The sequence below is a fragment of the Takifugu rubripes genome, chromosome 20, assembly GCF_901000725.2.
Source record: "Takifugu rubripes chromosome 20, fTakRub1.2, whole genome shotgun sequence".
NCBI classification, from domain to species: Eukaryota; Metazoa; Chordata; class Actinopteri; order Tetraodontiformes; family Tetraodontidae; genus Takifugu; species Takifugu rubripes.
In genome coordinates this window covers 5,327,114-5,350,892 of record NC_042304.1, presented here as the reverse complement: position 1 = coordinate 5,350,892, position 23,779 = coordinate 5,327,114, and the positions used below count along the sequence as shown (strand labels likewise).

Below are 23,779 nucleotides of genomic sequence, written 5' to 3'. Positions count from 1 at the left end.
CATGAAAACCCAACATTGAGTGCAATCAATGCTGTAACTGTCATATGTTCATCGTGTCACATCTAAAGATATTTATAATGTCTTTGATTGAAGTCGGACGATAATTCACAGTTGCTGCCATGGTTGGTTTGTAATAATCAGCTCCGCTTTGTTGTTTTCTGAGTTCATTTCAGAGTTCATTTAACGTACCAGGCATGAAAGATGTCAGGTGAAGTGAGCTTCTTCCATTTGTCCACGTGGCGGCAGCATAAGATCAATAGACCGATGCCTTTGTTGCAACTTCTTTATTCATCTGTGGAAACAGCAAATGGTTTTAATGCGGTCGCCACATGTTAGAAAAAGAGGAGGGAATCGAATGCAGCTTTATTCTGGCAGATCGTAAACCTTGGCTACGTCAGTACGTTTTAATCCCCAGTAGTGTTTAAAGGGTTGTTTCTTGTTTTTGTTTTTTTTACTTTAAGATTATTTCGCAAAAATGCAGATACTCCAACACAATGCCCTTATTTCCTCCAGATTAAAAGTTGATTACCCCCTCCGCTCTTACGAACTGTTTGCGCGTGTGAACGCGGGATTTATGAATGAAATGGAACGGCGGGTCCAGCGCGCGTGTCATACCGTGCGTAACCAGTAGGGGGCCGTGGCTCTGTGGCGCTCTCTGGCAGCGCTCCTCCAGGCTGAGAAAGTTTTCCATGCTGCGATGGAAGCGATTACCCACCGCCTGTAGAGAGAAGAGGGCTGAGCTGGGGAAGGGGGGGACCCGGAGAGAACAGGGGGGAGGAGAAGAAGGATTGATATAACAAGAGCGGCGGTGGATGCGCACAACAAATCTCACAGGCTTCAAGTGTTTGAACCAGCTGCGATAAGAGGGAGCGGGCTTTCCATTCATTTCCAGCACAGCAAACTTTTCCTTCTTGAGTCCGGAGCGCGGGTCCGTTCAACACTCAGGGCTGAGACGAAACCGCTTCAATTACACGCATTTTAATTCTTTTGTTAAACAGAGTTTTGGTTGACTTCACGACTTGTCCGCGCCGGGACGCGTATTTCTGGCGCATGAGACACGATTGGCGTGGGATTTTGAAGAGAACCCGGGACTTTTCAAATGCAAAAATACATGTATGAGAAAGCAATGGCACAAGAGACAAGGAACGGAGGGACCTCGACGTTCAACAACAACAACAATGGTGTTGACAACAGCAAGAAGAAGGTGCTCATAGTGTTCGATATCTTCTGTCTTCTTCTTGGTAAGTTTCTTAGTGGCTGTTGGAATGAAACCGTTTTGTGTTTGTTACAACGTGATATGACGCTTAACTGTCCCTCAACTTTAATCTCATTAGAAAATACCCGCGTTTTCTGGCGGTTGGTAATAAAGGTCTTACTCTGTAGAAAGAGTCGCCTCTTATCTGCGACCACAAGACAACTTAATCTGCTCCATCACCCTATCAGCGAGCTCCGACACAACAACACACACACACACACATATACCGGCCGGAATAACGCGCACTCACTTTTCATACTGATTGAAAGACGCACTTTTTTGACATTCTGGAACACGACTTTATCCCACCAGTACTCTACTGGTGGGATAAAGTCCTCGAACCATCACTGGGGTGGGAGCCGATTCCCTGCCAACTGGCCTGGGGCACGAATGTTTTGAAGTGTTCTAACCTGCCCTTTTAACTGCCCTTTAAATGGTCAGCCTCGGCCCCCTTGTGCCCCTAAAACTCTGTTCATCTGGGCCAAATTGTAATAAAGTATAAATTATAGCTGGTGAAATTGTAAGGGTGGGCTAGATTTGCCATGCCTAATTGTATTAGCCAGTCCTAACTTGTTATTATTCCTCTAGCATCCCATCCAGGCTCACATTGTGCGTGCGTGCGTGTGTGCATGTATTTTGGCTGGGCTGTTCTTTGGCTGTTGTCACTGTAGCCCAGGCCTTTCAGTTTCAGGCTCCGCTGGCCCCCCCTTTCTCCCCACTCTGTTGTCAGCCCCTCCGTTTCAGCCTTCTCTCTTTCAGAAAAGGATTAAGGGAGTTGTGCTTTAACTTTTACGCGTTCTCTCCCCGAGGCCTGCTACTCCCCGGCCAGCTGATCGCTCCGGATCACTTTCTTTCTTTCGAGCCTTCTTTCCAGCTCTCCCCCCGCCCTCCGTGCAGGGGACAGCATGGAATAATTAATAATTGCTTAAACATGTGTTGCGGCGAGGGGATGCCTCTCCAATCCAACGGAGAGCGACGTGGAGGTGGAACGCGTGGCTGAGCAGGCGTTAGAGGAGCAGGTGGGAGCCGCGGCAGCGTGATCTCTGTGCAGAAAGGGCAGAGCTTTATTAGCCCTGATGTTCCAGCAGGAGCAGATTAACTCCACATGCACTCAACAGCCGCCCTGTAGAAGCAAAGCAGCGCCACAGACTCAAAGTTTTCCAGTGGGTTTGCGCTGGTTTCACTTATTAAGAACCTCGCGCGCTGTTTCATCTGCGCCCTCATAAATGAAGATGCGCTCGCAGCACATGTGGAGCGAATTTCCTGCGCCGACCGCCGTCCTCTCATGGGCGAAGGCGCCGCAGCGGCACACACAACACATGCGTGTGAGGACAGAAACGGGCGCACACATCCTCTTTTGTCATGCTAAATGAAATCTGGCTGCCTACGCATGAGTGGTTGGCCCACTTCAGGAGTTTGGGTGGTGGTGGTGAGGGGGGGGGGGGGGGTGAAGAACAAGAGAAGTATGCGGAGGGGTTGGGGGGGTGTCCTGGGGGGCCTTGAATAAGGAATTGGGAATGCGGGTGTGTGGCTCAGAGAAATGGCTCATTAGAAATGAGTTTCTCATCTGGGAGGGGGTAAATACACACGTTTTACAGTCAGGCAAACACATAAACACAAGAGTGTGTGTCAGTCAGGCTACGCACAACCTCGGCAGTGACACCGTCTCCCGCTCCACCGTCTGACACCCTCGGGCGCGGCTAATTGCCCCGCTTGCATAAAGGCCATCTGAGGCCATCGACAAGCACACACACACACACACACGCAGATGTGGACAAAACTAAACAAAGGTTTCCCTCCTTACGTTGCTATTTAAAGTTAACGACGCACAGCAGGATCGGAACAGAGGCTCACGCACACAGGCCCTCCGAAGCGCTTCGCTGAGTTATGGCGTGCGATTTTGGCGGCGGAGCGGCAGCATCATCTGCTGATTTCAGTTTGGCTCGGGTTCTACGCTTGCTGTGCAGCCGGCCTGATTTACTGATGCTATAAGGAGCACACACCAAGACACAAACACACACCATACGCTCACTATAAATACAACAACCACACCACAGACTGCAGAAGTTCATTCTTCTGCTTGGCTCAGTCTCATATGCATTTAGATCGCTGCAGCTCCCTGTCTGATAGCACACCATCATGCAGCTGAAAGTAGATGTTTATTGTGAAAACACATTGTTCTCCAGCTTCCAGGAAGCTATAGCTCTAAAAGTAGCTGCTCCTAAACCCAGATTAGCTTTTTCACAATGCAAAGGAGCACGTGCATTGTGTGTTGCGTAAGAGCCTCTGGCTTTAAAAGCATCTCTAGACTGGCCGAATTGTAGATGGTCCTCCAGACCCTTGTGCTACTCTCTTCTTTTCTGATCCACGATCCAGTCAGAGATCCAGTGATGGGGCGGTCAGTGGAACCTCTTGGTTTCCAGGGAAACACCTCCAGGGGCTTTAACTCATCAGCGTGCTGCCTTTCCTTCATTAAAGTTTTAATCTCGGCCTCTTCTGGCCTCATCCACTTCGATCTGCAGCCGCTCCACAAATATTTTCCAGAAATGTCTCAGGTTCTTCATCTGGCTGCAGCGTTGGGGCAAAAGCCTCTTGATGTGACATCTGGTCAATTTTGGGAGTGAGTGAAAGAGGGGGCATGATGTGTGTGTGTGTGTGTGTGCGTAGTGGTGCTCAGGAAAGGGTGGGAAACGGAAAGGTAGTGTCGGTCAGAAGTAGGTGTGGTTGTGAAATGAAATCCTGTCCTTTTCATTGCCTCCCATGTGCCCCTTCCTACCCCCACTGTTCCTTTTCCTCGCTGCCACATTTAAGATAAAGATGCATGAGTCAGGAACAAGGTTTTTTTATACTTATACATTCTCACAAACCTCTCGATTTAAGGATTCGGAGAGATTTTGGAATTTTTTTGCAGTTTTTGTGTTAAAGACAACTGTCATCAGCAGGCAGGAGACCTTACTCTAGGGCTGAATGTTACGAGTAGCTGAGTGTGATGGTGGGTGTTCACACGACCTAGCTTCAGATTGTAGGTATTTATTATTCCGCTCGTTGCTCCAGGGGGAAGAACAACGACGGGTCACTGTCCGGGTGGTTGATTTGCGTGTCAACGGCCCCCAGATCAACCATTCTAATGTTGTTTCCATTTCCTGCGTGTTTCAGCTGATGGTCGTCGTCCGGCTTTTCGTCACTTTGTCAGATGGAGGTCAAAGTTTAGGCAGAAATGGACAACTGTACGCAGTGCACACACACGCACACACACCCGGGAGGTCCATCCAGACGTGTAACATACACACAAAGACAGTTTGAAGAGTGAGGACTGACAATAGCTGTGTGGTGCGCCTGGTCGCTCTCTGTGGCTCCTGGTGGTCCTGGTGTGCGTTTAAGTTTTTATACGAATAATCTGCAGATTAGCCAGTGCAGATTAACCAGCAGCCTTTAAATGTTCATCAATGCATAGAAACGAAGGTCCGGGGCTGTCACTAACGTAGCCTTTTGGGTCTTTTGCTGTGGCTCAAGGCTGGTTGAGTTAAATGACAAGGCCACGGGGTTTCTGTCTGCACAGGGCTGCCATTAGAGGTGTGTGGGTGTAAGTGTGCACACGTGTGTCCCGAGAGGTTTATGAGGGCGAGGGAGAGCTGTCATTAGACGGACTATCTGCCCAGAGGCCAGGGGAGTCTGTATATATGCCATCATGTCTGTGTTTGTCTGGGTAGCATGTGCGTAGCATCTGTGGCTGGACGCATAAGTACTTGTTTTTTTGTGTGTCCCGTGTGGTCCCTGCGGCCAAACCAGAGGCGTGTTGATTGATATGCTGCGACACAAAACCAGCCGTCGCTCGTGTCCCAGTGCATCCGTCCTAGCAAACAACTCAGTTGCACAATAAAACAATAAACCGCGACAATAGATGGACGGCAGCTCGTAGGCTACAGTTCAACAACAATAGCGTAGTAAAGCTTCAGCTCTGCTGTCTCTCTCCACTTTCTTATCTGTAATTACACCCTCAAACTGCTTATTTAGATAAATCAGAATGGCTACGTGGGGCCCTGCCATAAACTTTTGTGAGCAGTCGCGCTTGTGTATTTAAGCTTGTGGCTGCTGTGAATGATTATTCTGTGAAATCCGGTGTTTGAGCACTGAGCTCATCCTCATAAATATACAACTGTCCTTTAAAGTGAGGGGGGACGTGAATGAGGGCACGCAGGCAGCCGATCTGCACCTCGGCGCTGCGTTGTGGCTGTGAGATTATTACCCCCCTGCCCCCCCGCTGTTGCACAGGCCTCTCTGTCTGTCACTTTCCCTCGCTGCACAATCCTCTGTATTTTTTGGAGGGTGTGCACCAGAGATAGGGGTGTGTTGGGGGAGAGGGGGGGTTACTGGGAACAATGCTCCTTTTGATGCATCTCATCCCCCTTTGTCTCCGTAATGAGGGCCAGTTGGCTAGTGGCAGACAGAAGGAGGGTGAAATCATGGAGGGAGGAGTGAATGGGCTGAAGATGAGAGAGAGACCGTCCTCTTCTTCACTCAGGGCCACTTTATTATCAGTGAGTGCTTTATGGTCGTGGCAGCGTCTGCCTGTGTTGTTGCAGTGTTTATGGGCTGTTCGGAAGCAGATCAGCATCTTTATCTGAGCTCCATCCCTTCATACATACAGAGGAGCTTTGGGAAAGCCCATAAACGAACACGAGGAACCTTCACACCGGGGCTCCCGTCCGCCTCCTATTGTCGCCTCTGTGTGCGTTTGCGGAGGTGAGCGGCATATTCAAGGAGCAGCTGAGGGGAGCGAGCGTAGGAATGTGGAGGGAGTAAACGGGCAAACGGGGCATTATTCAGACAAAGGCGTCGGGTTTCAAAGCCTTCTTCTTCTGCTGCCAGGCTTTGGTCCCACGGGGCAATCGCGCCATTATGGCAACAGCAGCAAAGCGCCTATCCAGCCAGCCCAGATCCCGATCTGGCCCCTGGGCGCTGCTCAGGTTTCCCTTCGCTGGAGCAGCTGTGCACTCATCCTCTCACGGGCGGGGGAGCGACCGAGCATCAGAGACGTCTTGATTGGATGAAAACTCAGTTTCAAACACATTAGAAATCTCCGGCCGACGCGACTCAAACTCCAACGACGCGGCCGCGCCGGCCGACGGCAGCGTTCGGAGGCTGGCAGCGCAGGTGCCTGCCGGTTCAAGTCCCCTAGAGAGTGTCCCGACAGATGCCTGTGTGTAAAAGGCATTGATTCCTGTGAATAAAATCTCTCTGAGTAAGCACATGTTTCAGCGGCCCCCCCGGTCACGGCAGCATTCAGACCCAGCGGGGAAAAAGGACGGGGATTGACTCTGCTGAGCTCAGCCACTCCTGTGTGTGTCTACATGCACTTTTGTGTATTTGGGGGGGGGGGCTTTGTGTATCTGGCCTACATGCCTAAAGTCAAGCAGCTGCATCGGTGCGTGCGGTTGATGTTTGTTTATGGATGTGTAGCTCCCAAGCAGCGACTACACTAGTGGATTTTTTTTTATCTGCATTTTTTGTTCCTTTTTTTTTTTGCAGCAGAGTGTGTTTATTTTGACCGAGAGAACATTTTTCTAAAGCCCAATGTGGTCGACATTGTGGGGATGCTTGAGAAAGATTTGAGTGAAGTTGCCAGTGTGACCACAGTAATCTGGTTTTGACACCCACATAGCCACAGACACACACACACACACACACACACACACACACACACACATTTCTACAAATGCAGTGGACACTACCAGCGACATGTGCCAGTGGCATTCCTTTATGCTAAACTATAATCCTGCTGCATGTCACATCCCTCACCTTTGACCCACGGCCTTGGAGACTCTTCCAGGCCTTGTCATGAACCTCAGCTAACCTGTTCACCACATGCACTCTGGTCCCAAATGACTGGAGGGCCACACATTCTCCAGGGGCCTTCAGATAAAGATAAATGTTTTAAATATATATGAAGACAAATGGAAGTGGACTTTGGCCTGTTTGTGGAAACGTGCATGTCACCAAATTGATGGGCTGAAGGTCTGCACACACACACACAACCCAGCAGTCACACACGTATCACATGACTCCTGTATAATATCCATACATGGCTCTTTTAAGCAATGTCGGGCATTTTCAAGTATTCTGGAGCAAAGTGGGTTATGTTGCAGGGCGTGTACATGCGCCCTGAGCTCAAATATGTCAGCACTTTCCTCGGGAGACTGGGATGGACCCAGAATGGACCGTGAATGTAATGGATCTTGCTGATCCGAAGGGTTTCTCTCTGACATAATCCACACAAACCTGTTCAGATTCTCTGCTCTACAGGGGGAGATGAACAGAGAAAAGAAAGGTTGGTCATAAGTGGTTAAAATGAAAATAGAAAGCACAATGAACAAAACTGGGCCGCTCTGTTATGAAGCAGATGCTGAACATGCAGAGGTCTCTTAAAAGACACAAATAAAGATTTCAGCGGACGCTCTTCGCCGTAATAAACCGCATCTGTCCGAGTGTTGTCGTATTTTTTCCCACAGAAAGCAACGACAAAAACAGAGGAGACAGTCTGATGGATTAACTGCTCGGTCGATGGAGTCCAGCCCCCCCGTCCCCGCCCTCTCTAACCTTCCCTTTAGTCCTGGGTGCCGTTCCTTGTCAGGACGGTTCACACGAGGCCTTTGAGAGACAGGAGGAGGAAATCCTCCATTAGGGGAGACCACAATACCTTTTCCTTTGCCCTGCTCCACCTCCCATTCACCTCTCTGGCACTGAGACGTTTTGTGCTTGAGACTGTCAATTCACACACGCACACACACACACACACACACACACACATGCACAGCCCATCCTGCTCACCAAAGTCAAGCACATTTAAATGTCAGTGGGTGAAGAATGATGAGAGCAGAGTCTCTGCAGGCCTGTTGCTGTTGTTCTGAGGAAAAATGACACTTTGACAGTGATTTAAGCGTCTGTGTGTCGCAGAGCTTTGGTTGCCTTAAGAGCAGCTATTGTGTCCTGTTCTGGCAGGTCCAGTGGGTCTTAGTGTAAAAGTAGATAAGAGAACCGATCCTGATCCTGCAGGATGGAGCGTTGACCCCTCTGGACCCTGAAACATACCAACCCGGATGCTTAAAGTGCGTCAAACTGCATGTCAAGCTGAGAGGATGTACGCATCTGGAAAAAAAGGGAAACGTCTCTCTGCTGCATGCAAGAGAAACGGATAAATTGGATTTAATCTCATTAGCTGTGCTAATGTAAGCACTTAACTCGCTCTACCAAATTTAACTCCAAAGCTAATCAAACGAGTGCTGGCTGGATAATCCCAACACAAAAACATTCGCATGCACACGCACACACACACACACGCGCCCAATGGCGTGCTCCTACAAACATGTGTGTTACGCAAACACTACCGAACCTACTGCTGGAACATTAAAAGGCATTAATGCTGGAGGGAGATAGAACATCTCAGTGACACACACGTGACCCCCAGCGTTCAAACACTGCCTCTGAGGTCGCATTTTTGTCACAGACTGAAAGAGAGAAACGCATGGCAGCATCTGATAAGGCAAATCAAAGTGTTCCCCTAACCACCCACTCAGGATGTTTTTTTTCCCCCTCCAGTGAGGAATTTGTAGGCCCCAAATTATTCTCAGGCACAGTCCGGCTGTAGGGCCGCGAAACAGCGTGTGACGACGCGACCTCAGGAACAAGCCTCTTTGATGGTCGCCTCGGTAACTGGCTGCTCCGTTAGCAGCAGTGCGGGAGAGCAAATCAACGTCAAATGCATGCGACAACAACACAAACATGAAGAGGGCAGCGTTCAAAAGCGGCTCCTTTAACGTGATGGGATTCACTTTATTTAAGATTTAAGAATCTCTGGCCGCTCCATAAAAGTCGTGGGCAGTTAGAGATCCCATTTCTTCTATTTGGAGATGGGGGGTCAGTGCTTGGGGGGAGACTTTAAACCGAAAGGCTCCTGGACTGACAAGTATGGAATGAAGAGAATGCCCACATGCCAGGGTGTCACTCAGGGTGTCAGAGCAGTGGGGCGTCACATAACCTGGAATCATGCGGACAGCAGAGCTTTATCTAATCCTCAATAAACGTCCTCGCTCTCTCACTTTCACTCCTTTCCTGCCTCTTGGAAGAGCTAGACGACTTTCCCATGCTACTCCCCGATCCCAGTTTAGCCTTTTAAGCACTGGTTTGCGTGTGTGTTTTTGTGTGGACATGTTTCCCATGTCTGTTAAGCCCGTGACCCGTTCTCTTTTCACATCCCCTCATTAACATTTGAATCCCCCTCCTTCCACAGCGAGAGAGGAGGACGGGCTAAATGGAATACCACAGGCACGATTGGCATGAGAGACAGTGTCACCCTGTTTCTAAACAAGTTGTTCTCCTCAGCTTTCTGTGTAAACACTTGCCTGTAGAAAAAGACAGAAAACACACCACATGTGCACCAGAAGCTCTTTCCTGGTCATACAGGACCTTTCGCTGGACCCCTGCTTGACCGGGTTCAAACCCTTTGCCCTGCCTGTTCTGTGGATGTTGTGGTTCTCACACACCACCAAAGTCTGGCTCATGTCCTGCCAGTGCACCCTGTTTTTGCAGGTGTCTCCCCCATCCCATCTGCCACCCGGCCCGATCACCAAAGAGACCGTCAAACCCAAACCCAACCAAAACATGTCAAGAAACATCATCGGGTTGTTTTCCAGCTTTAATGTCTGTAGACTGACCCTGCTAATGGCTGTTAATACTGTCGATTCCTTCAAGAATGTTTCGTAATTAATGATTTTATGCCTTTTTAGGTAGAACAAGAAATGCTGACAAGCATGAAAAAGTGGCACAGCAGCATTTTTTCCCTTTTCAGCAACTTTAAAGTGAACATGGACTCTGTTACACCTGAGACAACCTTCTGATTTTAGTGGGAGCAGATGTCAGAGTGGCGGCGGGAGCTTTGAGCATGTCCACAAAAATGCAGAAGCGTGCATTGAGGTCTTTAAAGCGCTGGCCAACAAGCGCCGCGCGCCCTGCGTCAGCCGCGACCCGCCTCTCCAGTTGCTGTTCGAGGAGCATTCGCGAGTAGATCCGACCCAAAAATCCCTGTGAAGAGAGCTAACCACACAAACCACAGGCTGGAATATTCTCTGTAAAGTCTGGCGCTGCATGTATAGGTTGGCGCGTCAGCTCGCGGGTCTCCGGGACGCCTCCGCGTCTTGAACCTCCTCTATTTATGAGCAGTGCAGTCACACGTTTGCATGCCAGAACACTCTGTCACGTGAGAGCTCTTTCAGAATGAGCTGACCTTTGTTTTGATTTTTTTTAGTATTCAGACTTTCTTTCTTTTGAACTCCTTTCAGAGCACTCCAGCCAGACTTTGCAACCGATCCATCACACTAAAACCCTCTGTCCTCACTATCTTAGTGCATCTCTCCATATTTGCTCAGGCAGGAAGGCTCTTAATTAAGCACCATTTACAATAGCCTGGTGTCACACCGTCAACGGAAGCAGCAGGAGACGGTTTGCAGCGTTAATAAGCCCTTTTGCCATCACAGCTGATGCTAATGTGCTATCTCTTTCCTCAGGTTTCAGGTAAGTAGCATTATGCTAACGTGCGATTGTCTGCATTTGGTGTGTGGATCAGGTGCGAGCGGTGGTGTCGGTTCATACATGCCTCCATATTTGTGTGTGTAGCTATGCTGCCCAGCCTGGTTCTGCAGCACACCTCTGTCCGTCCGTACCAGAGGGGTCTCTACTGTGGGGACTCCAGCCTGAGCTACCCCTACAAGAAGAGCACCGTCCCCTCCTCTGTGCTCACTGCTGTTGGGTTGACACTGCCTTTAGTGTCTGTAAGTCCTGCCCACAAGCAAGGAGCGCACGTGTCAGGGAACACTGAGGGCAGAAACAGGGCGGGTTGGTGGATGTTGGTGGCAGCTTTGAAGGAGCAGGTCAATTCTCTCGTAAAGACAAATATGATCTGTCGCGTCTCAGCTTGGACAGACGTCCCTCCTGCTTTAAGAGCTGACCATAAGCCACATCCGCTAACCTAAGCTGCTTCTGCGATTAATGCATGATCTCCTAGTGCCAGAGCGCTCCTTGTCCGGTTCTGTTTTTTTATATATATATATCTGTGTCACTGACTGGGTGCTTTCTTGCTTCTCTCCCACTCCTCTTGCTGTCTTCCCCCTCTTCTCTCCCTTCTTGTGTCTCTTGTAGCTAGCCTGCCTTTCCTGATCATTGAGACTAGCACCGTAAAGCCGTACCAGCGCGGGTTTTACTGTTCGGACGAGTCCATCCGCTACCCCCGAAAAGAGGGAGACACCATTAGCGATGCCATGCTTTGTGGTGTCGGCATACTTATTGCCATCTTCTCTGTAAGTCCACTTTCACACCCTCCTTTGTTTTCAAGCTCTTTTCCAGTTTAAGTTAATTCCTTCCTGTCCCTAACTGAAAATATTTGATTTGATTTGATTTGATTGTTGCTGTCCAGACCTTCCTAAAACACTCCAAACCTCTGCTAAATGTGCTCACCATCTCCAACCATTTTTCATTCTACAATGTTCTTCCTCACCTTCATCCTTAGTCACCCCAGCCTCTTTTATTGCCTCTCTGTGAGTTAGCGGTAGCGAGAGGGCCCCCCCAAAGGAACAGAAGGAAGTGGGTGTTTATGTGTGTCTGCTGACGCATGCAAGTCAAAGACCAAAGAGATTTTACAAGTTCTTTTCCAGTCTCATACCTCCTACTCCTGTATCCTGACTCCAGCGTGACTTTAGCTACATTTGTCCCCGACGGCAACATGAAGATGTGCACCCCATGATTTGGCTCAAGAACCCTTGTTTTAGGAATAAAAGGGGTTTCCACAGTTAGTGGAAACTTGTCAGAATCACACATGACTGGCAATGTGAACCACGTAGTGAGGCTGGATCCCCTCAGCCCACAGACTCCGTGGCACGGCCCTCGGAGACGTTGCTTCTCCTCCGTCTCCTCACCGGGACTCTGGTGGACTCACTGTCCCGTCTCAGTGGAACCAGGAGATGGGAGCTCACTTTAGCTGGTTCCCTCACATCTTCTCGTGTGGGCAAAGCTGGCCTGTCTCACACAGCTGTGTTTCATTAGTGGTGTCTACCGCCATGCCGACACCATTCCTTAACACACACTCACACACTCAGTCATGCAATCAGTGGGCACATACACACACACTGTATGTGTATGCATACATGCACTGGTTGCAGATTCCAGTTGGGCCTCCTGTTTACCTTCTTTACAAAGGAAATCCCAACTGTCCCAGTTGTCAGGCTCAGTTATCTGCACCTGACAACTGGGACTGAGAAAGAGAATTAGCATTATTAGCATGGGGAGGTTCCCCAATGAACCCGTCATCACACTCCGGTCCAAAAGCTTCTGCTGCTGGACCACCAGGCACCAAGAAGAAGAGACGGAATGGGAGGAGAGGTTCTAGTAGAAATACAGACAGAGTAAATACACTTCTGTTGCCCATATCGGTCAGCTGTGCCCCTGTTAATAAGCCAAGATCAGTTCCTTGACACCTTCCTCCACATATACAGAGATATAAACGGACCAGCGCCACATTTATTTCTTCTAGCCGTGAGTCTGTCAGCTGATCACTCAATAAGCAGGATATGAGTGTTTAACAGACAGGACAGCCAGCATACATTTAAATACACACCTGCCATACGCTCGTGCTTCTAGAGTGGCTGTCTTGGAAGCACCAGACCTGCAAATGTGCTCGCAGTTCAAGCTCTAATGCTGCTCACATCCACAGCATTGTCTGCTGGCTCACAGACAGGTAAATATTATCACGGGAGATTAGGTGAGAATGAGCCAAAGACTGGAGCTTTTGTGTAGAAAGAGGAAGGAAGGAGCGATGCGGTTAGCAGCAGAGAGCCGCCGCTGTCAGTCAGACACCCCAGGTGGTTCAGATATGATTGACATCTCTGTGCCCGGGAGGGGGGTTGGCTCGCTCTAAGCCCGTCCGTTTGGACGAGGTCTTTCCATCTGCCCCACATAAAAACGTGTGGCTGGAACGTCAGGATTCAGACTAAACCTGCGCGGCTTAAGTCATGTAACAGATGATTGCCCTCATGTAAATCCCTCCCAGTCAGGTCAGTTTGAGCGAGGTATTGACCCAGTCTAGAACATTTATTTTAGGTTTCCATCCCCTCTCCCTGCCTTTCCTGTCTCATTCGCACACACAACCTCCCCCCGCTCATTGATAATCTCACCTCATCTCATCACTGCCCGAGGGAAAGGCAGGCCTCGCTTGTGTTTGTCTGACCCTCTGTCCTCTGTCTGACCCTCACTCACCTTTTCCACTGAAGCTTTAATATCACTTTTGCATTGAGTTAGCCTTGCATGGCACGCAGTGGAACGTTAGCCTTTTGCTGTGCATTTTAGCCTCTTAAATCACATCTGTCCTGTTTATGTCGCCTCGCTAACCAGCCTTTCTTTCAGATTCTGGTTGGGGAATGCATCAGGATCCACCAGCTACATGAAGGAACCAAGTCTTTTGTTGGGAACCCTTATGTTGCAGCCCTCTACAAACAGGTCAGATCACATGATGCGTTGGTACACTCGAGAATGGTCTCGTGATCTACATCATTTAGCCCCCTTCAGTAGCCTTGACAGCCTTCAGACGTGCTGTTATTACTATTTTGCCTCATCTTGTCTGTGTTTGTTGTCTCGTAGATGGGCGTGTTTCTCTTTGGATGTGCTATCAGCCAGTCTTTCACAGACATAGCCAAGGTGTCTGTGGGTCGCATGAGGCCTCACTTCATAGACGTGTGCAAGCCAGATTTCTCCACCATCGACTGTTCACAGGGATACATCACTAACTACACCTGCACTGGTGCAGACAGCGAAGTACAGGAGGCCAGGTTTGTGCAAGCGCCCGTGAATAACACACGATGACTGGAGTTGTATCAAATCTGATCAATTTTAACGGTCTTTGTCTTGACAGGAAATCCTTCTTTTCGGGACACGCCTCTTTTTCCCTGTTCACCATGCTCTACCTGGCTGTAAGTAACAATTAAGCTCTTTAACACATCACAGTGTCATCGCAATTACGTCAAGCACACACATGCCGAAGCCACACAAACAATGGTTTGAAGATTGCAGGGGTATTCACGGGCTGAAGGATCGGCCGTTCTTTTGAGTCTCACTCGCACAAAGACAGAACAGGCCTTTGTTGTCACCCACGTCTCCTCCCGCTGCTGCTCGGCTCTTTATTCACTTCATAAAGGCTGTGATTCTTTTTTAATCCTCAGAGAGAGAGATGGATGCACTCCACCTGTTATCTTCTCAGCAGCTGTGTGTGTGTATGTGTGTGCGTGCGTTCCCAATGCTCGCGTGTGCACTTCCTGTTCTCTCTGTTTTCCTTAATTATCCTCCCTCTTTCCACCTGTTGTGGGTACGGGTGGGGCTTTACTCCCCTGGAGGCTTGGAGATATTTAGTGCTTCAAACAGTCTAATTACACACACACACACACACACACACACACACACACACACACACACAAACACACATACTCTCTCTTCCCAGTCATCTTCTCCTCACAAGCAGGAAAGACGGCTGTTCAGTTTTGGATCTGCTGCTCTCATGTTCGGGTTCCACGGTGGTCTTGGTTCTCACAGCGGGATGAAGTTCTGCTGATTTCTTGTGTAATGTTCCGGGTCTTTCCCAGCCTCTGGTTGAACCTACCGCTGAACTCTGTTCAAAGTGAAGGAGGGAGATGAGGGTGGATAAAAAGGCAGAGAGGGAATGGATACATCAAACCACAGAGTGACACACCAGTCCACGGCCAGCGTTCAAGCTGTGGTGAGCTCCGGACCGGAGCCAGAGCAGCTTGAAACAGTGAAACAGAAAAAGTCGTGGGGAACGAACCGACAAGAGCAATAAAAAGTGTTGTGGAATCTCCCCCCAAAACCCATCTGAAAACACTTTCAGTCGTGCCTGAGGAGTGATTCTCTCATCCACCAGTAAGAACCAATCGGCCATTGACTCCAAAGAAAAATTACGCAAGGAACCGGTTCTGGAAATCCGTGGGAATCTGGAGTCGTGAACCCAGAGAACCAAAAGTGACGCCGACCATTCTTGAACAGGCTTATTAAACCCAGATGGTGACCGAGGGGGTAAAGCTCCAGCTACAGGCAGGGAGGACAGCACGGGCGGAGCTCCCACCAGCCGTCCAGCACATTTTACATCACACCATGACAGAACTTTGCGAAGCCTTTCAACAGAAGTTCAGTTCCAGCAATTCAGGCTGGAGCAGAACCTTTGATTACATAACATGTTTTCCATGTCGGGCTCTAATGTCAGAAACAAAAAAACGCGAGCGTAGACGGGAATATTTCACGGCCAAATGTTAGAACCTGCTGCGTTATGCTCAGAACATCGTCTCCCCCTCCGGTACCAGCGTGTGAACATGTCACCGCCGGCGCGTGGCTGCCGCTTCGCGGCGGCCGCTTCGCGGCGGCGCCCACAGTTAACCAAAAAACTGCAAATAATTTCTGCATTCTGGACGGTTTGGTTTCCTGCGCAGCGCCTTCGAGCGCTGCAACTGTGGCCGATGTGGTTTGAGCTGAGACTTTAGCAGTCGCGCAGCTAACTGGCACCGGGCGCGTGGCACGCTTGGCTGCCGCACCGCAGCCAAACAGGAACAAGTGGGTCCTTCCTGCTAGGCCGGGTCCAGGGCCTGCTGTCTTGTATCGCGCTTGTGATGATGAACCACATCATCTGTCTCTGAGCCTGGTGGGAAACTGGTTGAGGGGAACTGAAGGGGGGGGGGGGCTGCTCAAAACAAAGAAAATGGGTTTTATGTTCTCATTTTTTCTCACTTTGTTGTGTTTTCTTTAATGTGACACTGGCTCAGTCACAGCGAGGAGGACAGTGAAACTGGATTCCTTCGGAAACCACCAGACTCGGCGTCGCTCTCGTCTCCCTCTCTCATGTGAATCGGCTTGCAGCCCCTCTGTTCTTGTGCTGTTATTGTTGTTTTCCTTCGATTATTTCGGGCTCAGTACATTTCCCCAAGGACAAATCAGCCTGTTAGCGTGGATTAACATGCCTGGGTGGGTTATTTGGGTTTCCTCACCACCCTCCACTGAGATAGAGAAAAGTAGCTCGGCAGGTCATGTGACTCTTTGTTTTGGCTTAGGCTTTCTTAGCAATTAGAGTTTGCATTCCATGCGACCGTGCTTTCGTGGCTGCAAAAGGGTCAAATGTATGTATGTATACTCATTGGCCCCTACCTGGGAAACGCTGAGCAGGAAACATAAAGTCTAAACATACCCAAAAGGGAGGAGAAAACAAAACTGAAAGGGATGGGAGGGATCGCTTCCTAGACATCCGAAAGGAACCCAACAATGGCGAGGGTCATAGTGGAAGTACAAGGAAGCTCTACGTTCACGTCTGCAGGGGCTCATAGACACTGCTGGCAGCCTTTGTATTGTTAGGGATGATGGCTGAAGATACAAGTAATGGAGGTCTGGCCCTCCCAGGCCCGGGCTCGGGGTCTTTGAGAGGGGAAGTTAAGGGTTTGAGTGGTGCGGAAACAGTTGGAGGAACTTGTGCTGATCTCACCATTGTCCCTGTACACTTGCATGCACTCAGAGGTGTCTCGCATGTACTGTAGTTTTTTTTCTGGCCTTGGACACAATGGTTCGTGTTTTGACTCTCCCAGAAACCAGTTTGGGCTGCAAGCTCATCCGTCTTCCCTCCTATTAGCTCAGACAGAGGGTAAAGAGTTCACCCAGGTCGGGCGCTGGAGCCATCGTGGCAGGAGATGCATGCAGATGTGTGTCAGGCTCCGGTGGCTCGCTCCAGCTGCACTGTTTTTACAGCTGCAGCGTTGAACGGCGGACCAGCCGCGTCAACGCCGGCAGTTGTGGAAGATGAGTTTCTTTACAGCCATTTGGATTCAGTCTAGACATCCCAGACAGACCTTTGTCCACATTCCAATGTCTTTGACCTTGTCCTTCTGTTGTTTTTGATGCTGTTGCACACGGGGGTTGATATCAAGGTTGTGTTGTGAAGGTTTGACATTTCCTGGCCTACAGTTGCAGAATTCTGTCGCCATTAATGTCGTTGTCTCTTCTTCTCCAGTTCTACCTGCAGTCCAGGTTCACGTGGCGTGGCGCCCGTCTCCTCCGCCCACTGCTGCAGTTCACGCTGCTGATGATGGCTTTCTACACCGGCCTGTCACGGGTCTCCGATCACAAGCACCACCCGACTGACGTGTTGGCGGGTTTTGTGCAGGGAGCTCTGGTGGCCTACTGCATAGTGAGTACACGCAACATGGATACTTTTATTAGTGCAATTGGTGCGTAAACTCAAAAGACTTATTCAGCTAAGTTAAAATGAGTTTCCCACTTCCCTCTCCTTTAATGATGCCACTTAACCGAGGAGGATGTGATTCTCTTTAATAAAGAACAGATTGTTTAGAGACAGAGGCAGGAATGTGTGTGTGTGTGTGCGTGTGTGTGTGTGTGTGTGTGTGTGTGTGTGTGTGTGTGTGCGTGTGTGCGTGTGTGTGTTTTGTGAGACACATTGTAACAGCAGTTGCAGCAGATGATTTTCATATCATCTGACATTACACCAAACGCAGCTCGAGCTCGGAAAATCGAATTATGGCAGTGGAAATAGTGGGAGTTTAAAAAGGGAGCGCGGGTGTTTGATTTAGAGATGGGGGGGGGCAAACCCTAACCCTTTGAATCTGAAACAAGGCTGTTAATTATCTGGGGTTGTTTTGGTGAGGGAGGCTTTGGTTGGATCAGCACAGCAGGTCCCAGACCTCACCTTTCTACACGATCCAAGTCATGAACCTGGAAATGATTCGATTAATAAAGGTCTGCACGGCCTCTGCAGCGGCGCCATGGCAGCCCTTGGCGCATCCGCACTCGCTCACAAAAACACGGTCAGAAATCACCTGGGTGTAGCTCCCGGATGGCATTGGCTTGGCCAGGGGGGAAAATTAGGTTTTCCAAAGTACGCACGGTTTATATGTTTAACCTCTGGATAGACAGATCGGGCAGGAAGGGTGAAAGGAAGGAAATGACAGAAGAGTGTACCCCTGTCTGCATCTTGGCTTCAGCCACGGGTTGGCTTGAAATTTAGCTCTTCCGCAGTGCTCACAGAAGGATATTCACCCTACACTTTACTCACTTGCCTTGCCAGCGCGTCACACATGCACACACACACACACACAGACACACACACACACACACTCAGAGTCAAACCCCTGCTGATCACCATGGCAAGATTGGTTTTACAACCCCTGACGCCCTTTTTGAATTGCCCAGCCCTGGCAGGAGCACACATCTGCGAGCACTTTAGCTGGGCCGTTTCACCCTCTCAACAAGCAGCCAAGCAGAAACAACTTGTCAAGAGATCAGTGGAGGTTGTACAGATGAGGTATAAAACATGTGTGCCTCAGTATGCCCACAGAAAGTATTGAAAAGAAGCTCTACTCTAAGACCACTGAAGTATAAGAGATTTGTCTAAACCAAAGGAAAGAAGAGGTCACGCTCTGGTCACGCTAGCAGATTAGCATGTCCAGCTACAGCGAACGGCTGTACACAGCCGCTCCCAGTATAAAGCGACAGGGCTGGATAATGCTGATAACCTCACAGTTCTTTAGGCTTTTTCCGGTCCATTTTTACACCACTCACATGTAGGATGTATGATGTGATGGTCTTAGAGCTGGTCTCAGAGATAAAGTAGACATTTGTGGTTTGTTTTTTGTCATTCGGAGTAGACGATGCTAATCCAGGTTTCCTCACAGCGGAGGCACCAGTTTAATCCCAGTACACTCCCATTCAGTACCAGTTAAGAATGAACGCATTCACCTGTGATGACAGGAGAGGCGCCGGCGTCTCGGTTAGTGTCTTAAACCTCATTCTGTCCTCATATTTAAAGATGGATCAAGTCTAAGTCAGTTACATGGCCTTTCATCACACATTGCTTATGATGACATCAGAGCTTTCATCCAGATCCATTGAATCCAACAGCCACAACAGGAAGTGGATGATCTGTTCAACCCCACACCTCCTACCAGACGTGCTGACCGACTTTTAAACACGTGTCATAATAAAGGTCAAGAGGATCGACTCCAACAGGAAGCAGCTGCCAGAGCCAGGGAGCCGGGGCCAGTGCCCCTTGTTTTTACAGGGTCATTGTCACAGTGGAGAGGAGATAAAAAGGAGGGTTCACTGTTCCCACACATTTATGTGTGAAATAGACAGTCAGACAGGGTGGCGTGCCAGTTAGAGCTGATGACCTACATTGCTGTATATTGTGGTTTGGCTGAGATGGTTTCATGTGCATGCAGGCTCCTTTCTTTTATATTGCACGCCAACAGGAACTGGGGTGACATTTGGTGTTGCTGCAAATTGACGTCTCACTTCCTTTGTGATTCAGCTTTATATATTGGGATTAGCAGTTGGCAAAATACTTCAAATGTTTTAAAACTAAAACCAAGATTTTATTTTGAATTAGAGCTCCGGCACAACCCTTTAGTGCAGCACCAGCATCACAAACACTTGGCTGAAACTCCCTTACCTGCCTTTATATAATGTATGACATAATAATATACTGAACAACGGGGTGGGTGATCAGGTGGCAGTCATGTGACCAAACAGGAAGTGACTTGTCAAAAATGATGACCTGATTACAAAATTAAAAATTACAGTTCCAAAACTTCTTCATGTGTTCTATTGAATTAAACCTGAACTAACCATATCTCTTGATTTTAGTGGTATCAAGAGATAAAATAAAAGCAGGTTTCTGTAATCAAGCATTAAAACTGTTTTATTTTATTTTAAATATGGACACGATATGAAAGAGCCTTTAGGCTCTAGTGGTTCTGGGTTCTAGTGGACCTTATTAGCATAACTGCTGACTCTGCATCAGTCAACACCAAAACCCTGGAGGCTTTGCAAGTCTGTTTGTGTGTATTGTGTGCAGGAAGTTGGTAGAAGGTGATAAGCCCTCCACCATGGGCAAGTTCAAGAGTGATACGTTATAGACTGACAAAAGTGAGCGCAGGAAAATTCCCATGAAGGCTCTGTTGATTTTCAGACACAAACCCACAGCCCTGTCCCGCCGTGGTTATTTAAAATTACACATGACAAATTAAAAGGACAAATACTGGAAAGACAAAGAAGCACTCAAAGGCTACAAAGGCTGCTGTGTGCTATGAGACATCTATCTTTTTGTGTCATCGGTCAAAGGTCATCAGTGAGCGTAATTTTATGGTCCGTAAATGTCAAGCCTCAGACAATGGCTGTGTGCTGAGCCCACCACTCAGACTCAGCCCCCGCTTAACACCGCAGACTGTCACCAAAGGACCATCTGACCAAAAGTATATGTTTTCCACTTGGGTATTTCCATTTGACAGCATTTTCCCCAGTGAGAATCGTCCATATTGTTGTGACAGAGAAGCTGATGTACAGTAAATCCCCCCCCCCCCAGTTACTGCTGGCAGCTGTGTTTGCCCTCGACTGGCAGCACGGAAGGAAAAGCTGCCACACTTGCCAGATGAGTGTAGCCTTTGAGTGTGTGTGTGTTGTACATGCAGCAAATTTAGGACCAGAATCCATAATTGTGTGTGTGTGTGTGTGTGTGTGTGTGTGTGTGTGTGTGTGTGTGTGTGTGTGCGTGTGTGTGTCTGCAACCCCAGACTGCTGCTTGCTGACCTCAGACCCCCACTAATAGTAATCGGCTGCTACAATGGGCAGTAGTTTCCTCACACTTCCCGTCCTGCTCATTTTACCATTTGACATATGATGTCATTGCGATCTCAGGAAGAGATTTCTATTTTTCTTTCTTTGGGTTTACTTGTCTGAGGTCACAGTTGATGTAAATTGGGGATTTTCCCTGAGATGATGTCATAGATAGATAGAACCTGAATTTACGGGAAACCTTTGTTTGTAGTTTGTAGTTGTAGGATTTTAACACCCCGTGGGGTCGACAGATTTCTTAATCTGGCATTTCTGAGATTATGATGTCAGAAATGGCCGATGTCAGCTCTTTATGTCATGCACCTGTACACTTAAGGCTGCCAACCTGTCTGTTTATTAGCATGTCATCATTGTCATGAGTTGAAATCTCATCTAAACCAGGCATGCTTGTCCTATCTGATCTTCTCACCCGGCTCTCTTCGTGTCCACTAGGTGTTCTACGTGTCGGACCTGTTCAAGCCCAGAATCAAGCCTGCCACACCCCTGCCTTCCCCGATCAAGAAGGAGCTGCTGCCTTCGTCCGACATCATCGAGAGGAACAACCACCACAACATGGTGTGAGACGGGCGACGTGACTTCTTTTGACCGTGGAGCCAATGACAGTGCTGCTCACCTCCCATCTGACAGTAGAATGTAGCAACAAGAGACTGCAGCTGCTTCTCAAATGGCATCCTCCTCCTTTTTTTTGTGGTGCCCTGCCAAAGGGCACTTTGGACCAGGGTGTCAGATTTGAGATCTGCACGGCAGAGTCCACTCTCACTATCCAGATTTATTATCTATTACTCCATCAACTACTAATTGATATTTGAGCCCATCGTTTTGAGCACAAACCCAACAATTTGGAAGCTAAAAATACACAATTAACCGATTGACCTGACAGACAGAGCTGAGGGCGAGGAGGCGTGACCACAAGCAGGGGGAACCATTATGAAGATAAAGAAATGAGGAGTTGAAGACAGACCCCCTGCTGAGGGAGAGAGCGATGCATCCCCTCTGAACTCCCTGTAGCCTCGGAACGCTGTAGGACAACAACTTCCTCTGCTGCAGGAAGGATATTACGGCAAGAAGTAGCAGCAGAGAAATATTAACAATATAATCAAATAACTTATAGCACTGTTTTCAGCTACCATTATCACCACTTGCTGCCCGACAACGTCTGTCTGGAAGAAAACTTGATGACGCTGAGGTGACGCCGCATCCCGGGAGGCTTAACCATCCAAAGCCAGACTAGCGCGCCAAGCCTTGTTCCGACAGACGTTCAGAGCAGCCCAAAAAATCGGGACGTTGCATTTCTCGAGGTTTAGATGTAGTCGGGGGTGGGGGGTGGGGTGGTTCTGGGGAAAGAAGGGGAGACACATTGCCCGGCCTCCCAGCGCCTGCTGTGCACGAGGGGCGTGGCTGGGCCACGCCGCTTCCTGGAGCTGGAGCCAAACGTTTGAACTTTCCGACAGGAAGGTGATGGGTGGGCGGAGTCAGAGGGCGAGGCGCGTGTGTCACCGTGGAAAGTGGATATGGATTGACAGCTTGGCTGGCACATTGTTTTGGGGATGACTGGGGCACTTTCCGCTGGCAGGGAGGCGCTCTCACCCACCCATTAACTCATCGGCAACAGATGTCAATCGCTAAGTGTACGTTTGTGTGTGTTTGTGTGTCCATACGCTCGTTTTGTTTGTAGATGTACATCTCAAATGTGTTCTAAATGTGCGCGTGCATAACGTGTGATGGCTGTGACCTGTGAAATCAACCTCTAATGTGTGTTTGTGTCCTGAAACACACTGTCTTTGGTGCCAAGCGTGTGTGTTTGCGTCGTCGCGTGCCCGAGAGCGAGAGAGCAGATGAACAATATAAAAAAAAAACTGTGGATCTAATGTGTTTTTCTTCGAGCTTGTGTGTTTACACCCTGTCCACTTTACTCACTATCACATTATCACATTTACGGAAGCTTTTTTACTCACAGCCAACTCTGAATATCCCCCAACACACTCGCCATGTTGCACATCTCGCTCGCCGTATAGTCCGTCCTATCATTTCTCAAAGCTGTTTTCACACTTTTCTTTTTTTTATATATATAAATATATAAATAATGTATAGATCACTAAAATGAACCGTGTAAGATATTGTTTCTTAACATGTTTAGTTATACCCACTATGATTTACAGACCTGTGTTCTTCAATAAATGCTGCTTACAAAGCATCAGTTGGCAGATTTTTGTATCTAGACAACTAAACAATTTTAGATTTGTTAGAGTTACATTTATAAAATGCATTCAAAAACAAATTCTGTACACCCACGATCGTATTAAAATTCAATATTAGTATTTTTGTATTGTCTTGTTTTCTTTTTGTACAAAAGACATAGTTGCAATGTTGTTCTTGCTAAATGTACTTAGCCCTAATACATGTGCTTTGAAATAAAAAGCTCATCATGAACACAAACCTTTGGTTTTTGACTGTTTATGCACCAGAATTGCTCTGCGTGGAACCTATGAGGTAGCTGAATATTTAAGTTCTGAGCCACTCGCGTATTTACTCAGAAATCCGGAGCTGCAGGCGAACCAATTTATGGAGAATTTCCCTGCAAGAGGCTTCATTTGAACGAAACTTCCCGTCCCCCTAAAACACCACTTAATATAGTCCCGATGACACACCTAAGTGGAAGTGTGTGTGATTTCAGGCTCTGGCAGATCAGAGGGGCTGACATCAGTGCATGCGTGCAAGTGTTTATTTCAAACCGGGGTCGGCTCATGATTCTAAACTGCAGTATATGGTGTCATTTTCCCCATGGAAACGTTC

At 48.5% G+C, this 23,779-nt stretch overlaps 1 protein-coding gene across 2 annotated transcripts; it reads left to right on the top strand.

Moving 5' to 3' along the window:
- Positions 1-761: 761 nt before the first annotated feature.
- plpp3 (phospholipid phosphatase 3) lies at positions 762-23,422 on the top strand. 2 transcript variants are annotated; one of them, XM_003973859.3, is made up of 7 exons: positions 762-1,241; positions 10,925-11,079; positions 13,703-13,795; positions 13,937-14,124; positions 14,208-14,265; positions 17,352-17,528; positions 21,419-23,422. In XM_003973859.3, the coding sequence occupies exons 1-7, from the start codon at positions 1,100-1,102 to the stop codon at positions 21,545-21,547; spliced, it is 942 nt and encodes a 313-aa protein (XP_003973908.1). In that variant the 5' UTR covers positions 762-1,099; the 3' UTR covers positions 21,548-23,422. The 2 variants fall into 2 exon arrangements, with proteins under 2 accessions (XP_003973908.1, XP_011612875.1); XM_011614573.2 differs by lacking the exon at positions 10,925-11,079 and adding an exon at positions 11,447-11,604 and having other exon boundaries at positions 767-1,241.
- The last annotated feature ends 357 nt before the right edge of the window (positions 23,423-23,779 follow it).

What these genes read in the sequence shown, in the direction of transcription:
- plpp3 (XM_011614573.2), top strand. Translation starts at nt 1,100, where the DNA reads ATGCAAAAATACATGTATGAGAAAGCAATGGCACAAGAGACAAGGAAC. An exon ending in TACTTATTGCCATCTTCTCT is followed by an intron (nt 11,605 to 13,702) that starts GTAAGTCCACTT and finishes CCTTTCTTTCAG; the next exon opens with ATTCTGGTTGGGGAATGCAT. An exon ending in TCACCATGCTCTACCTGGCT is followed by an intron (nt 14,266 to 17,351) that starts GTAAGTAACAAT and finishes CTTCTTCTCCAG; the next exon opens with TTCTACCTGCAGTCCAGGTT.